Source organism: Chiloscyllium punctatum, chromosome 1 (genome assembly GCF_047496795.1).
Source record: "Chiloscyllium punctatum isolate Juve2018m chromosome 1, sChiPun1.3, whole genome shotgun sequence".
NCBI classification, from domain to species: domain Eukaryota; kingdom Metazoa; phylum Chordata; class Chondrichthyes; order Orectolobiformes; family Hemiscylliidae; genus Chiloscyllium; species Chiloscyllium punctatum.
The window spans coordinates 94,618,895-94,636,845 of record NC_092739.1 but is presented as its reverse complement, the minus strand read 5'-3'; the positions used below and the strand labels follow the sequence as shown (position 1 = coordinate 94,636,845).

The 17,951-nt window shown below is 43.8% G+C and overlaps 1 protein-coding gene and 1 non-coding gene across 2 annotated transcripts in view; both read right to left on the bottom strand.

Moving 5' to 3' along the window:
• pde4d (phosphodiesterase 4D, cAMP-specific) overlaps window positions 1-17,951 on the bottom strand; it is a 1,329,084-nt gene that overhangs the window by 150,744 nt on the left and 1,160,389 nt on the right. The window contains exons 8-9 of the mRNA XM_072571159.1: window positions 11,403-11,479; window positions 5,249-5,298 (exon numbers count right to left, since the gene is read on the bottom strand). Coding sequence (XP_072427260.1) covers window positions 5,249-5,298; window positions 11,403-11,479 — 127 coding nt within the window. The remainder of the gene's footprint in view (window positions 1-5,248; window positions 5,299-11,402; window positions 11,480-17,951) is intronic.
• On the bottom strand, window positions 892-973 carry trnal-uaa (transfer RNA leucine (anticodon UAA)). The gene has a single exon. It is a non-coding gene; the product is annotated as a tRNA-Leu (tRNA).

Genomic DNA, 17,951 nt, shown 5'->3' with positions numbered 1-17,951 from the left:
AAAAACTGTTCTCAAATCTGTGAGAAATCTATACATGTGTTTAAGCTTTCGTATCTCCTGCCCAATGGCAAAAAATGGAAGAGAGTATAACCAGGGTGGGAAGGGTGCAAGGGACAGCAAGAAGTGTAGATGGAGTCAATAGATGGGAGGTTGGCTTGCAAGATGTGTTCACAACTTTCTGTAATTTCTTATGGGCCTGGGCAGAGCAGTTGCTGTACCAAGCCATGATGCATCTGGATAGGAAGCTTTCTATGATGCATCTATGAAAATTGATAAGAGTCTTTATGGACACACCGAATTTCCTTAGCCTCCTGAGGAAGTCGAAGCGTTGGTGTGCTTTCTTGATCATTGCATCAATGTAGATGAACAAGGACAGATTGTTGATGATCATTACTCCGAGGACCTTGATGCTCTCGACCATCTCCACCTCAGCTCTATTGATGTAGACCAGGTCAATCCCTGCACCTTGCTTCCTGAAGTCAATGACCAGCGCTTTCGTTGAGTGAGAGACTGTTATCTTTACAGCATGCCACCAAGCACTCTATCTATTTCCTGTAATCTGGCTCATCACTATTTGAGATCCTGCCTATAATGGTGCTGTCCATCAGTGAACTTATAGACGGAGTTAATTTGGACGAAATTTGGCCACACAGTCATGAGTGCACAGGGGACATAAAATCTGTGGAATTCTTTACTGCAGGGGCTATCAAGGCTGGATCTTTAAATGTATTCAAGGCTGGGACAGATTTTTCAACAGTGAAGGAATCAAGGGTTCTGGGGAAAAAAGCTGGTAAGTGGAGTTGAGGGTTATCACTACCTTACAGTTTAAACGCATAGGGCCTGCTCAGATGCTGCTCGGCTCAACTGTGGGCAGCAGATCAGCCGCCATCTTGGTAGCGGTGGGATTCGAAACCACGACTCGATAGAGACTGGAGTTTAAATCCAGCACCTTAGACCACTCGGCCACACTACCAGGGTTATCAGGTCAGCCATGATCTCAGTTAAAGACTGAACAGACTTCATGGGCCTATTTCTGTTTCTGCACCTAATGACCTTATCATTTCAGACAAAGGTTTCCAACAAAATGGCAAATTAAGAGGGAGGCAGACTTCAAATTAAAATATCTTCCCCTTAAAGTTACGACTTTACACTACAATAATTGGAGAAGGCAATGAGCAAGACACCAAGTTCACAATTCCAAGCCCTGTCTTTCACATAGCCGAGACTTACACACACTACCTCACTTGCTGCCTATTGCCACCTATCCATCTGCCCTTGACCTTTCAGAGCTCTTGCAGAACAGTGTGCTGGCATCAGACTGTCCACCTGCCCTTGGGCACTTGAATGGCCAATAGAGGACTAATCCTGCTGGTCTCTTGACTGGGTAAAAACAATGACTGCAGATGCTGGAAACCAGATTCCGGAATAGAGTGGTGCTGGAAAAGCACAGCAGTTCAGGCAGCATCTGAGGAGCAGGAAAACCGACGTTTCGGGCAAAAGCCCTTCATCAGGAATACAGGCAGAGTGCCTGAAGGGTGGAGAGATAAATGAGAGGAGGGTGAGGGTGGGGAGAAAGTAGCATAGAGTACAATAGGTATGTGGGGGAGGGGATGAAGGTGATAGGTCAGGGAGGAGGATGGGGGAAGGTAGCAAAGAGTACAATGGGTGGATGGGGGTGGGATGAAGGTGATAGGTCAGAGAGGAAATTGAGCTGATAGGTGGAAAAGAAGATAGGCAGGTAGGTCAAGTCATGGGAACAGTGCTGAGCTGGAAGTTTGGAACTGGGGTGAGGTGGAGGATGGGGAAATAAGGAAACTGGTGAAGTCCACATTGATGCCTTGGGGTTGAAGTGTTCCGAGGTGGAAGATGAGGCGTTCTTCCTCCAGGTGTCGGGTGGTGAGGGAGTGGCGGTGAAGGAGGCCCAGGACCTCCATGTCCTCAGCAGAGTGGGAGGGGGAGTTGAAATCTTGGGCCACAGGGCGGTGTGGTTAACTGGTGTGGGTGTCCCAGAGATGTTCCCTAAAGCGCTCTGCTAGGAGGCGTCCAGTCTCCCCATGTAGAGGAGACCGCATTGGGAGCAACGGATACAATAAATGATATTGGTGGATGTGCAGATAAAACTTTGATGGATGTGGAAGACTCCTTCAGGGCCTTGGACGTGAGGGAGGAGGTGTGGGTGCAGGTTTTGCAATTCCTGCGGTGGCAGGGGAAGGTGCCAGGATGGGAGGGCGGGTTGTTCGGGGACCTGGACCTGACCAGGTAGTCACAGAGGGAACGGTCTTTGCGGAAGGTGGAAAGAGGTGGGGAGGGAAATATATCTCTGGTGGTGGGGTCCGTTTGGAGGTGGCGGAAATGTCGGCGGATGATTTGGTTTATGCGAAGGTTGGTAGGGTGGAAGGTGAGCACCAGGGGCGTTTTGTCCTAGTTACAGTTGGAGGGCTGGGGTCTGAGGGTGGAGGTGCGGGATGTGGACGAGACGCGTTGGAGGACATCTTTAACCACGTGGGAAGGGAAATTGCGGTCTCTAAAGAAGCAGGCCATCTGGTGTGTTCTGTGGTGGAACTAGTCCTCCTGGAAGCAGATACGGCGGAGGTGGAGGAATTGGGAATATGGGATGGCATTTTTGTAGGAGGTAGGGTGGGAAGAGGTGTAATCCAAGTAGCTGTGGGAGTCGGTGGTTTGAAAAAATGTCGGTGTCAAGTCGGTCGCCATTAACGGAGATGGAGAGGTCCAGGAAGGGGAGGGAGGTGTCAGAGATGGTCCAGGTAAATTTAAGGTCAGGGTAGAATGTTGGTGAAGTTGATAATTAGACTGGTACGACTCCCCACCTCTTCCTCCGCTACATTGATGACTGCACTGGCGCCACCTCGTGCTCCCGCGACGAGGTTGAGCAATTCATCAACTTCACCAACACATAAGGCACAGGCAGAATGGAAAACAGGGGAGAAGGTTTCCCCTGTTTTCCATTTTGCCTCTGCTTCACCCCTCTACCCCCCAGCCCCCCACCCCCCCGTCATCCCCCACACATTTTGTCACATAGCACTGGCTTCAGCCTTGATCATTCCCAGCTCCTAATCTCCCTATAATCTCTCTATGCACTGTCATTATTACCTCTTTATTGCTACCTTTGCTTCTGGAGCCATGACTCACTTTCTCTCAGCCTTGTATAAATACTTCCCTATTTCTCCCCTTTTTTTAGCTTTGACAAAGAGTCAGTTAGGCTCGAAACGTCAGCTCTTTTCTCTCCTTACAGATGTTGCCAGACCTGCTGAGATTTTCCAGCATTTTCTCTCTTGGTTTCACTCTTGGACCTAATTGTCCGTCGAGGCTCTACAGCTTTGGAGACTGCTTGTCGTCTCAATGAAGACCACCACTCCAGTCTGGTGTAGCTGGGATGGCAGAGTTGTCAGTCAATCAGATTGGCCAGCACCTTTTGAAGGTGGGCTGCCCACCTCAGTCCTACAGAAAAGTCCAGTTCCCAGCATTAAGTTGCTCTGCAGCAGCTGTCACAAACATGGAGTCGCTTCCACCCTCACTGTCCCCTTGGCATTTTACCTAGAGACATGGATAGGCTGTGTAAAGTCCACCCCATAGTTTAAAATGGAAGATTCTAACAAAATTTTGGAAGCTCTTTTTATTGGATAGCTTCAGTTGAATTGAAATAAAAATTCAAACTCACAAATTGTGCAAAATGTCTCATTAAAATTTTAACAGGATTCTCATCATAAACAGCATTGGTATACATATCTAATTGTACTACTTAAACGTGTATCCAGAAATAGGTTGCAGAAGTTGTAAATTAACACAATCCCACTAACAGATTGAACTACATCCTCAATACGAAGCACAGGAAATGGGTCTAATAGAGTTAGATTTATCACCTGCAGTTCCATGCTTGCATGCTTTCTTATATTTTTTAAAAATTATGTTCTTTTTACAAGAAATGATTTCAGTAACTTATTAAAAATTGTTTTCCTTGCAAGAAATACCCTGTGCCTGTCCCACCTCGGAAATACACAAAGGGAACCGATTCCTAGTACTCCTGTGGCAGTTTCATCCTTAAACACATCTGAGCTGTTTATCAACATTTCTCTTCAATAGAATAACTTAAGTTTAAAGAGACATCAACTGACAAGGCCCTTTAGAAATCAAGTTAACTGAACTGTCTTTCAATGTCTGAAACCATTTACTTACAGAAAATGGAAACTCACCACCCATGTTCCATTTCAGGTTGCGTATGAAATATTTGGTTTGCCCAGCAACAAAAATGATGTACCTTAGCAAAGATTTCATAGAATTCTAAAGGCCCATGTGGACAGACAAGTTCAGTAGAAGTGATTTTGGATTTTCTTAGCACCGAGATAAAACCGAGTCAAATGGACTCTGCTATATTGTGGACCATTTTGTTCCAAACTGCAATTGTATTTAAAAATAACAAATTCCGCTGTGTTAACAGATTGCAAATCACATTTTTTTTAGATTAGATTACTTAGATTAGATTAGATTACTTAGATTACTTACAGTGTGGAAACAGGCCCTTCGGCCCAACAAGTCCACACCGCCCCGCCGAAGCGTAACCCACCCATACCCCTACATCTACATCTACCCCTTACCTAACACTACGGGCAATTTAGCATAGCCAATTCATCTGACCTGCACATTTTTGGACTGTGGGAGGAAACCGGAGCACCCGGAGGAAACCCACGCAGACACGGGGAGAATGTGCAAACTCCACACAGTCAGTCGCCTGAGGCGGGAATTGAACCCGGGTCTCCGGCGCTGTGAGGCAGCAGTGCTAACCACTGTGCCACCGTGCCGCCATTGCTTTGCTAATGTCTATTCATTTATTTTTATTTTGCTACTCAACCACCGATTTTCCCATGACACGTTCTATTTGCCAACAGAATTGATGCTCATGATCTGTTCTCAAGGTTTTGACTAAGAGTTAACAATCAGATATAAATATTTGTACAAAAAACATGTTTCCCTACTTTTATGTGGCCAGTTTTCCTCAGAATGCAAGAAGACATCCTGTATTGTGGATTCTGACAATGTCAGTTAATCAACTGCCATAAGTTACCTGTCTTTAATTTCCTGGCCAAGTGAGGAATAAGAAAATGTCAGGCATGGCCCTGCATCCACCAGACTATACTGCAGACAAATATATCACAACCATGCTCCATAAAACATGTCATTTGGTATAATTCAAGTTGGCGAAGCTTTTATAGTGGAGAAATGAATCACTCACCTGTAAAACTTGGCTTATTCATCGGTGGCTGGTTACACATTGGTGAGCGTCTGAAATCATTAACATAAATGCATCAAGTTAGACTTCTAGCAACACCCTACCTGCTCTCACAAGAGACTCCAGACAAATGTTTGAAAAATATTACCTTTTGCATACCAATATAAAATAAAACTGTGCCTAAATAATCATATGCTACCAGTTGATGTATCTAAATAAAACTAAACCTAACCTTTGAAAAAAACTTCAATTCAAAAAGTAGTCAATTATTTAATGTCTTTTAATTTATCATAAATAGTTAAATAATAACTGCTACATATGTGAATGAATAAAGTTACTAGAAATAGGAATAATGTTTGATAATTATCGTTGCTTTTCATTATTGGACATTAGTGGAACAAGAGTACAATAGTTGAGTGCAAGATATTTTATTCAAGTACTTGCATTTTTTAAACTGATTTTTTGCTGTGATAAAGTTCTTATGTGAACTAGTCAGATCACTGTATTTCATGTATTCATGTATTCTGTAAGAAGCTCACGTTTCTAATGGCTAAATGACATACACTTACTTCAGAATAATATAATTGTTTGAATAAATCCACCCATTGCATTCAGAAACTCAAATTGTTGATCCAGTTATTTGTAACAGTAGAGGTCGCTGTGGTATGTGATATGGTCTGACTGATAGTATTAATTGGTACCGTATAAATACTCTGAAAAAATGTTCCTAAATAGCATTTCCAACACAGTTTTACGTCATTCTTTAACATCTTAAAGATATCACAAAAATGGACGAATAGATAATCATGTATAACTATATAGATGTTACTATATGAGATACTAGATTAGATTACCTATGATATGGAAACATATCAAGCACAACAAGTCCACACCGACCCTCCGAAGGGAAACCCACCCAGATCCATTCACCAACCCTGTATTTACCCCTGACTAATGCACCTAACACTAGGGCAATTTAGCATGGCCAATTCACCTAACCTCAAAAATAAAATACTCCCTAAATCACTATATTGCTACTCCATTAAGGAATTAGAACATCATTTAACTCAGTCCTGGATAATCAGACAGATCAAGTAAATCATCAAAAATAAGGCAACACTTGGAAACAAAAGGGGTAATGTTGATTTCATGTAATAGCGTAAAATAGGTACGTGTTAATAGTCAATTTGCATCCTGCCAATTTTTATTTCCAAAAGCTTCAATAAAACTAACAATCACAAGATGTGTGAAATGAGTTGTTGTGCAGAACTTTACCAGCCCCTGAGTGACATGGACATTGTCGAAAGAGTTGGGGCAATAGCAAGGAGGCTTTCAAAATCAAGAGCAAAGGTTCTTACTTTCCAATCAAGAGTTGAAGGACAAGACAAAATTCTCACCGAGTGGCAAGAAGCCTATTTGTATATATTAGTATGGATTAACATCTCATTATTACTGAATCTTGCATCACTGATGTACAAACTTTCCTTTGCCCTTCTCATCGGATCGAAACGAGATGGTGCTAAGTCCCAACTTGGAAGTTGGAGCAGTTAATTGGTGACTCCAGCTCAGCACTTGCTCTGATAGACAGCAGTCACCAATATCTCAGGGCATGCCTCTTGAGCAAGAATGCCATACATCTTCCATCTACATAACATGGCATCAGATATCTACGAGCCTCACCACACATGCAGGACACATTTCCAATCCACTAGCAACACAGTTCTTCCTTCAAAGATGCACTTTTGGAGTGCATCTGCATGTTTCATTGGAGGGTTGCTTACGGGACACGTCTTGTGCATGAACAGGCACAAACCTCATGGATTCAACCAGCCTGCACCTCCAAGATCCTCATTTGCACTCTTAGTGTGCACACTTGAGAATTTTGGAGAGGGTTTCCTCTTGTGAGCTCTACAGTACTAACACGCACAATTTTACGGCACTCATTTTATTAACTATGCACCACCCCTCCACAGTGCTGTTCTCATACTATCTCATACTATATCTACAGCAGCAGACGGACTCACTGGGATCTTCTGGGATTCCGACCAGTGGCACTATTGGAGACACCTCATGGTCTAAAACTTGCACTACTGCAAACCAGGTGCAGACTCAATGGGCCTCTCCTGTACAGTATGATTCTGTGATTCTATGCATGAAGAACCTTCCCTCAAATCATTCTAACCTACTTTATCCCTCCAAACTACCAAGCCTGCAAGATCACTTGGGATTCCTCATCATTTCTCCCCCACCTGCACCGCCACTAACAGTTGTGCCAACCACTTTCAGCTCACTCACTCCCTGCCCTTATCTCGTTACAGAAGGAAACGCCCTCAATAGAGAAGAGGCGGCAGGATGATAGTGGTTGTCTGACACTCACCTGCTTACCCCCTACTTCCTAAAGTAGGCGAGGACAGTGGACACTCATGGTGAGACTGAAACCCCCATATCCTGGCAACCAATTCAGATTTGTTGTTAAGTGTTATGCCTGTAATCTTCATATGTCCAAGCTTCTACCCCCATTTGCGCAACTCATTCCATCTCTCATCCCCTACAGGCACCAGTGGGATACACACAGTCTTCATCATGAGGAGAACTGCTCCTTCAGCCAACATCACTTCCTCCATCTCTGAGGAGGAACCGACAATTCCTTCAGAAGATGCAACAGCAAGGCCATCTCCTTCACCCTGTACCAGCTCAGACACTGATTGCACAGTGGATAATATAGCTCAAATTCAATAAGAAGCACTTTCTGGCGGGCACATGACTGGCACATCCTGGCAGCTGGTGGTGGAAGAAACATTGCACTCAGATCACTGCGAGAGATTAGGCAGCTGTTCAGTCACAGGCAGGAGAGAACCCCACTGTCTTAGATGCTAATATGACGGTCAAAAATGCACAGGAAACTGGATCAAAGTTTGGATGAGTCCATCTGTTCTGTGCTTACTCTAACATGAGTGTCCGGCTCTCTCTGTAGGCAAGCTGCCGGTTACCATGGAGAGGCAGGCCCAGCAGAATCCTCACAAGCTGATGGAGGTGCACACCTTCACATTAGCCACTCATGATTAAAGCCAACAACAAAGCAACAGGATGGTGAGACAAAGAAACAGAAAATGCTGGAGAAACTCTGCAGCTCTGGCAGCATCTGTGGAGAGAAAGCAGAGTTAACGTTCCGGGTCCAGTGTCCCTTCTTCAGAACAGGTGTTGGGACATCTTGACCCCAGTTTTTCCTCACAAGATGGTGCAGTGCCAGGTGGTGCCCAGCCAGAGAAGGAACGACTCACGCTGGCCTCTCCAAGGTCTCCGAGAAATACCCGACCCCTCCACCAAAACAAAGGAAGTTCAAGCGAAGGAGGGTGCTTTAGTCCTGAATATTTTCAGAATGGGTGCCCTCTCTAGCCACAAATACTCCTCGAATCATCTGCTCAAAACTCCAATTCCAACAGGTTCTGCTGTAGGACAAGGCCCTCTACCCCATCTGCAAGTCCCTGCATTGCATCGCGATGTACTAGGAGGGGAAAAAAAGGTGATGTCCCTTCTGATCAAGATCCTCATTTTCCGATATGATACAATACTGCAGCTGTCACAGATCCCCATTGTCCATCAGCTTGCCTCTGTGTGCTGCAGTTGTCTAGAGCACAATGTGGAAGGATTATGTGATGCACTGTGTTTGTATTTTACTGCAATGTATTCCCAGACCTAAGTAAGCATCAGATTCTCAAATTGAAGGGACATCGATGGTCCTCAATGTCCCCAGAGGAACGCAGTGTTACACTGCACAGACACTGGGTCTGATGATACCATTCTGACTCCTACCTGTGTACAGTGTGTATTGCTCTGCAGATCAAATGCTTCAGATGAGATTGTTCTCTTACAATGCCCTGGGACAGCCTCATTAGTAGTGCCTTCATTCATCTTGTGGACATTCTAACAAAGGCTGTGGGTCTCTTGTACTTTCTTCACAGCATGAGGGCACCTTTCACTGGAAACTCCTCAATAAGAGGATATACTCCATATCTGCCAGATTTTGCTGTGGGTTCTTGGGCTTTGAAATGCCTGTGTGAGCATCAATTCCTGTGGACTCTTGTAGAGCAGTGTAGACAGACACAACAACAGATTCGGTGCCTTGATTTATTGGGGATGGGTTCCAATGAGCTAGTATGGGGAATATCAGAAATAAAGCAGCTCCTCAATAACATGATCAGTCAGCATTTCAAGCTTACAAATTACAGTTAACTATTGTCTTGCATACATTAGCACATGGAAGCTGCTAACAAGGAGGGCAATGGGATACCTGTGTGGACTTTTACGTCATCGGTCTGATTCAGATGAATGCTGCACATGCAACAGTTTCAAAGGGAGAATGGCAATTTCTGCTCCCACCCCACCTTACTGCAGAAATGTAGCATTGCATACAAGAGAATGCTGTGACAATGCTGGAATCCAAAGTGTAAGGTAAGCAGCTCCAGGAGCTTGTGCAGCCGATGAGACTTTGCAGCGTGTTTGTAAAGCTTAGCAATGCACTGCCTCCCATCAAAGCCAGGGCAGTGGTGACCAGGTGATGACCCGCCTTCCTGCAGTACCTCTTTCCCTCCCATGCTCTAATGTCTCCCTGCATTATATATTGAGTTGCTTCCTTTCACAATTATTCTGTTTGCTTTCCAGCTGGCTGCCTCAATTTACTTTCCCAGCTTTTCCACCACAGCAGCGGCCTCTGATAACTTCCCTTGACATTAAGTGAATAGGCCCTAAGGACTGACCGTGGCCCACCTCACGAGTGAGTTGCAATTGCAGCGCTGACTGACGAGTGACCAGGTCCTTGCCACATCTCTGTGCAGCTCCCTGACTTACCACAGTGAAAGTTCTGAACAGGCATCCACGTGCAAAGAGGCAACGCAAGGCAGAAATGGCATGGCAATTCCAAGTAGGTTCAAGGTGAATCAGAGCGAAGAAAGCAAGCTGACAGCATCGAGAATCCTGTTCAGATGCACAAGGTAAGTCCTGTCCCTGCACGCAAAGTGGCCTGGCAGCAGCACTGCAATACATGTGTCCAAAGTGCAGAACTGAAATGCTGTATTATCAAGCCAGATCTCGGTTTTTAAGCTTGATATTCCATAAAGTCAAACACAAAGACCTGTATTTAAAAAACACTTTTAATGACCATCAAATATTTCAAAATTCATTCCAGCCAACTGAGCACTTGTTTTGAAGTGTTCTAATGTAGGATTCATAACAGTCAATGTACACACAACAAATTCTCACAAGTAGCACATGATAATGACCAGCTCATCTACTTTTCTGATCCTGATTGAAGGATTAATGTTAACCAGGGCATCAAGGATATCACTCTTGCTTTGCTTCAAAATAGCACCATAGGATATTTTAGCTGCACTTGAGAAGGCAAATTGAGTCTCTGTTTAACTGCCCAAAGATAGACTCCCAATAGAACTCCTTCAGTACTGTATTCTTGACTTTTGTATTCAAGCCTTGAAGTGGGACTTGCACTCACAATCTTGTGACGCTAAGATCAGAGTGCTACCCACTGAGCCATGACTAACGTTTAAAAGTGGAGTGAAGCAAAAGAATGGGAGCTCTTAGAAGGAAACAGGAAGGCTACAAAAGAAAATTGCTGCCTGCAATAGAGTGAAACAGTGCAGTGTTTCTTTCAAGGTCAACTTGGAGATAATTCTCCAAAGCAAACCATCTAATGATTGCAATGCTTTAATCCACCAAAGAACTTAACTGGCAATATCAGCAGTATGATCTATCTCAAACTTTTCATGGGATGAGCCCAGAGACCATTCTGATAGTCACAGTCCAGGTATGACAGCAGCTACTGAAATATTCTCCAGATCTGTAGCATTTTCAATCTGCTCCCCTCTACACTGTCACAGCTGACTTGCAACTCATACCCCAAGGATTAATAACACTTGGATCAGTGTTGCAAAAAAATAACTAGCTGCATACTATACATGGTGACAAGGCAGTTTTGACTTTCCATGACAATTTAGATTTGTATTATATCTCGGGGCATTATATATTTGTAATCTTTAATTAGTTAGCTATACTTGATTAATCAAACGATCTGCTTCTACATTGGAATGTTCTTTGATATCAGATCTGAAAGCCAACAAAGTTATTCAATACCACTGTAACTTACTTGCTGGTGGATGCTCGTTCTTGCAAGTTGGTTAGAGTAGCAAAATTGTTCCTTACAGTGCGCAGGCTTGCTAGCACCTACAGAGATATAATGGTGAATGTATGTACCAAGAAAAGACATCACATATAATACATTAAAACTTAGATTAACTTCACTCTACAGTCTTTAGGGGTTTCCTCAAATGGTCACAAATCAGTCCCACTCACTAAATTCAGCATTTACAGAAGTCAATAAACTCAGAAACACACTTTCTAATGTGGTGTAAGAATATGATATGCTAAAGGAATACACGAGCAATGTGTTTAGTCAAACCTGTTTGGCCTAAACCAAAAGTAATTTTGATCTAAATTGAGCATCCATCAATCTCTAGAAGGATAAACTGCTGATCTACTAACTACTGCATAAAATTTGGCAAGAGGAATGTCTTTGTCTGGATTTGCTGTTTGAAATTTACATGCCATTCTCTAACCCTTTATGTATAGATTGGGTAAGGCAGTGGGATCTAATGGCTGTGCAAGACGGGAAAATTGCCTTCTCTGTCAGTGGTAAGAGGGAATTCTGTGTGACATAGCTAGAGATGGCATAAAAACATTGGAAAACAAGCGAGACCTTTGTGTAAAATAGATGCACTGATTTTCTTACTAACCACTGGCTTCCCTCCAAGTTGTGCTCTATTACCAAATTAACTGTACATGTTCCACAGAATATTATATACATTTAAATTTGTTCTTTTTCAGAGAGATCCAAGATGTTGCAGTCTGAGTGGTCTGCTGTGCTGGGCTCTGTGCCATACCCCTGGCAAGATGGACCTTTACCCTGCGCCCCCTCATTAACCACCCCTCGGAGAAAAATCGATAATATAAAGTTACTGAACATTTGCAGCTGCTAACATTGTGGTTTGACAGCTCTAAGATCAGGACAAAGGTGAATAAAGGAAAAGGGGAAAGAGGTACAGCAAGCAGGGCACTCCCCTATTGCGTCGGGGTGCCCATCGATATCCTCAAACTCCCTTTGGATTTAATGGGGCAGCAGCTGAGTTTGGCAAATTCCGAGAAACGATTGAAGCAGCAATGGAGCCAATATCTGCTATGCTGCCAGGAGATTCAAACCGGTTTTATAGCTTTTGTACTGCCTTGGTGTAAAACCAGATTTATTTATCATTTTGGTCAGTTGGTTATTTTCTGAGGTCCTTTTTTTTGGATTGAGGGTGGCTATACCTGTGGTTAGGGTGTATGGAGAAGAAGTGTAGAGGGGGGAGGGTAGGCTTCCATTGTTAACTCTCAGAATGTAACTGACATGTTCTCTTTCTCTGTGCATTACCTGGGCGTGGCCTCAGCTGGAAGGAGCCAGGATGGTAGCAAGGATTGGGAGGATTGCCCCCTATGGGCAAGTGGGGAGATTTCAAGTGAATTGGGGTTTATTTATGTGTTTGTTTAAGTTAATGTAGCGGCTAGTTTTTTTTAGTTGCAGTAGGTTTTATAGGAATAGTTTTTAGACTTTATAGAGTTAATGTCTTTGTCGCTCGCTGTACCTCAGATAAGCTTCCTCCTCTTGGGAAAGCAACAGGCTGCCCTGGACGACTATGGCTAGTGATTTGTTCAGGTGGTGCACCTGGAGTGTAAAAGGGAGCCATTTCCCCATTAAAAGAAAGAAGGTGCTGTCAAGCCTTAGTAAGGAAAGGGTTGACATCGCCCTGCTACAGGAGACACATTTAACTGATGAGGAACATCTGAAGCTGCAACAGGGACGGGGTTATGACAGGGTATTCTTCTCCTCCATTGCTCCAAGAGTAGAGGAGTGGCTATACTGGTAAGAAGGGACCTCCTTCTCCAGATAACTGAGCAAATTAAGGACAAACATGGACAGTTGATCATTCTTAAAGCTCTAATACATGGAGAAGATTATGGCGTCCTGAATGTTTATTGTCTCCGGCGCACCGTCTAATTGATGCAATTGCTAAATTAATGAATTTTGGGGTGCACTGCACAATCAGAGGAGGGGATTTTAACTGCCTAATGGATGCCGGGGTAGGCAGGATGCCAAGGGGCCTGGCAGGTACGCCTGTGTAATCTCGACAGTTAGTGGACGTGTGTGAGGAGTTGGATTAGTGGATGTGTGGAGGTATCTCCACCCTAATGGAAGAGGCTTTACTTTTTATTCCAACCCACACAAGTGCCACACACGAATTGACATGTCCCTTATGCCATCGGTTTGTTTGGACAGAACATTGGCTTGCAAAATTGGGAATATAACTATCTCGGACCATGCCGGTGTATTTAGATGTTAAAACCTAGGGTGGTGCAATAGATGTATGGCACTGGTCCATCAAGCCATTCCTGTTAAGGGATAGCAAATTTGTTGAGTACATTACAAAAGAGCTCAGAGCCTTCTCGGAAATCAACTCAGGTACAGCCGGTAATCCGGCAATACTTTGAGAGGCCACTAAGACATATTTATGAGGCCTGACCATTTCGTATTCAACGACTAGAAGGAGGCAGAGGGAGGAGCAGCAATGGATGCTGGAGACCCGGCTGAAGGTAGCTGAGGAAGCAAATTATAACAGGCCTTCATTGGTCAAGCTGCGGCGGGTCACGACTCTTCGGGCTGCTCTTAACTCATTGCACACACAGGTGGCAAAAAAAGGTCTCCTTTGCTAAACAAAGATTATTTGAATTTTGAGATAAGCTTGGTAGATATTTGGCCTATCTGGCTAGAAAGGAAAATGCTTCCTAATCCATTATGTCTGTTAGAGAGAAGGCTGGCACAGTTACCCGTGAGTTACTGGAGGAGGAGGTTCTTTCTTACCAATATAGCCACTCCTCTATTCTTGGAGCAATGGAGGAGAAGAATACCCTGTCATAACCCCGTCCCTGTTGCAGCTTCAGATGTTCCTCATCAGTTAAATGTGTCTCCTGCAGCAGGGCGATGTCAACCCTTTCCTTCCTAAGACTTGACAGCACCTTCTTTCTTTTAATGGGGAAATGGCTCCCTTTTACACTTCAGGTGCACCACCTGAACAAATCACTAGCCATAGTCGTCCAGGGCAGCCTATTGCTTTCCCAAGAGGAGGAAGCTTATCTGAGGTACAGCGAGTGACAAAGACATTAACTCTATAAAGTCTAAAAACTATTCCGTGTTAGATTTCGGGAATACTTGGCAGAGTAATAGTGGTTGGAGGGTGGCGAAGACAGTGCAGTGAGAATGCAGTCTTTTTTTGAGAACATGGACCTCCCCAGTATAAACTCAGAACAGGTCTCCCTATTAAATGCGCCTATGACGATACAAGACGTGAAGGGAACAATAAAACATCTCCAGGGTGGCAAAGCACCGGAGCCAGATGGATTCCCGAGTGAATTTTATAAGGAATTCATAAATGTGTTGATGGAGCCACATCTGGGGATGTATAGCTATTCATATACACAGGATTGTCTTCTGCCCTCTCTTAGGGAGGCGAATATCTCCCTCATTTTAAAGGAGAGGAAAGACCCCAAAGAACGTGCTTCCTACAGACCAATTTCGTTGTTGAATGTAGACTTTAAAATTCTGTCAAAGGTGCTGGTCCTGAGGTTGGAAGAGGTGTTGCCCTATATTATCAAAGAAGATCAGGTGGTTTTTATCAAGGGCCGTAACTCCTCCAACAACATCAGGAGGGGACTGAACATAATGCAGGTCCACCAGCAAAAATTGATCCGGGGTTTGGTGGTCTCCCTAGACACGGAAAAGGCATTTGACTGGATCGAATGGTCCTACCTGTTTGGGGTCCTAGAGCACTTTGGACTGGGGTAGCCTTTGCCAGATGGGTGGCAGCGTTATATAATTATCCTAAGGCAGCTGTCATCACAAATGGCACCAAGTCGGATAACTTTAATATTGGGAGAGGTAGCTAACAGGGGTGTCCTCTTCACCGCTGTTCTTTACCTTGGTAATTGAGCTGCTAGTCGAGGCTAACAGGAGGGATCCTGAAATTGTGGTGACAAGGGTGGGAATGGGGGAGCGTAAGATCACCCTATAGGCTGATGATGTCCTTTTGTTCTTGGCCAATCTGGAGGAGTCTATTCCTCAATTGTTTCAAAAAATTAATTTATTTGGCAGTTTTTCAGGATACAGGATCAACTTCACAAAATCGGAAGCCATGCCAGTGGGGTGATTAGTGGAGGTGCCTGATCTGAAGGATAGAATGCAGTTCCTGTTTAGATAGTTGTCAAAAGGTTTTTTATATTTGAGAATGTTTATTACCCCTGCCTTCCACCAGGTGTATAAAGCTAACTATGCACAATTACTGGAATAGATAAGGATTAACGTTATCATGGTTAGGCCTAGCAGCCATGATTAAAATGCATGTTCGTCCTCGCCTGTTGTACCCCATGAGAACGCTCCCATTGTTGCTACCCAGACGAGTGTTCCAGAGGCTCAATGGTTGGCTCGGGTCCTTTATTTGGTGTCACAGTGTCCCCTAATTAAATTTACTAAGTTGCAGCCCCCACCCAAAAGATATCAAATAAGAGCCCTGTTATCATATGTGGGTGACTGGGTACGGGGGGAATTGGAGTCGATTTGCCTTGACATTGAAGCCTCGCAGACACGATGTCCCCTAGTTATTCTATTATTCATGGATAAGATGAAACCCGTGAACGAGCAGTTTAAGAGCCCAATCGTTTTAAATATGGTGAAAGCTTGGAGGATAATGAGGCAAGACGAGGGCAATTGGCTTAAGACCTCGCCGTTTACCCCGTTGGCGGGAGCCCAAGGATTTAAACCTGGATAATGGACTCCGGCTTTAAGCTATGGGAGAACAAGGGAATCTCTTGTTTGGGAGATTTATTCAAGGGGGAGGTCTTGATGTCATTTAGCCAACTGAGTCAGAAATATGGATTGTCTAATAAGGACCTTTTTCCAGTACTTTCAGATAAGGGATTATATACGTAGGAAGACCATGCTCCGGGCTCAGTTTTACAAATCAGATGTGGAGAAAAGAGTGCTCCGGTGCACAGGTGCTCTTTCAGTTAATACTTTATATCATTTACGGAAAGGCCTTAGGAGATGTGGATAAACTCTGTAGGGCTTGGAATCAGGGACTAGGAGAGGTTATTTCATTAGAAACAAGGGAAGATATATGGGAAAATTTAAAGAAAATCCCAATATGTAACGAAGCGCAGGCTATGCAATTGAAGATTTTACAGAGGGCACATAAGGCACCAGAGAGGCCAGCTAAGTTCAAGAGAGGAGCGTCTCCAGGATGTCCCAAATGTAAAATTAGTATAGGCCCTCTTAGATACTGCTATTGGTCATGTTGCAAGATCCAGAGATACTGGAATGCCATAGTCAGAGAGCTGAAGGAAATCCTGGGAATTGAAGTCAAAGTGGATCCAGTATTTCTTTTTCTGGGCTCTCAAATTTTCCCTCTCGGGGTGAACGTGAGAAGAGACTATGTAACATTCTTACCCATGGTCCAAGGAAGAACATTTTAATGAATTGGATGTTGGAAAAACCCTCAGCTCTTATGGGGTGGCGCAAGCTGGTGATGGAGCATCTCCCCCAAGACTACCCCACAAATATGGTGCATCACAAAACGGAGTGGTTTTATAAGACAAGGCGGCCCTTTCTAAATTATATTGACACAGACTTTTCGGCAAAATTAATTAGGGCCGTGATATAGCCGTGGGGATCAGTCTGGGCGCCGGTGGGGCCCTGGCAGGGGGAAGCTGGGGAAAACAAAACACAGGTACAACGACTGGTTCTCCCGGGGGTAGGAGCTTTAGTGGAGGCATGGTGAGTGAAATAGAATAAAGTAATGTGATATAATTTAATTCAAGATAATTTGAATTCAGCTTAATTTTGTTTTTATTTAAATTGATTGTAGTCTAATTTAAGTAGATACGTTTGTTTTGATTAGATTAGATTAGATTCCCTACAGTGTGGAAACAGGCTCTTCAGCCCAACAAGTCCACACCGCCCCTCCAAAGAGTAACCCACCCAGACCCATTTCCCTCTTACTAATGCACTTAACACTTTGGGCAATTTAGAATGGCCAATTCACTTGACCTGCACATCTTTGGATTGGGGGGGAAACCGGAGCACCCTGAGGAAACCCATGCAGACAGGGGGAGAACGTGCAAACTCCACACAGACAGTCACCCAAGGCTGGAATTGAACCTGGGACCTGCTGTGAGGCAGCAGTAGAATAGTAGGTAGTTTATCATTAATAGTATTGTGACATGACATTGTTGTACTATATCTATCTTTTTGTGTTTTGCTATTGTTTTTATATATATAGTTGTTTTGTAAAAGATTTGAAAATGTTTTTAATAAAAATTTATTTTTAAAAAATTGTTCTTTTTCACATTAACTCAATGCGAGCCTGTTATCAGTCATCAGAAAGTGTATAACTCCAGCGAATTTTGGCTTCAAGACAGTTAATGTTTGACAAAAGCATACAGTAAACCCACACAATAGGTAACTTAACAAAATACAAACTTGTAAAAACAGGTTCTTTTATCTGCCCAAACAGCTGAAGTAAAGCTTCCTATGACAAACTGGAGTCTCAACTGA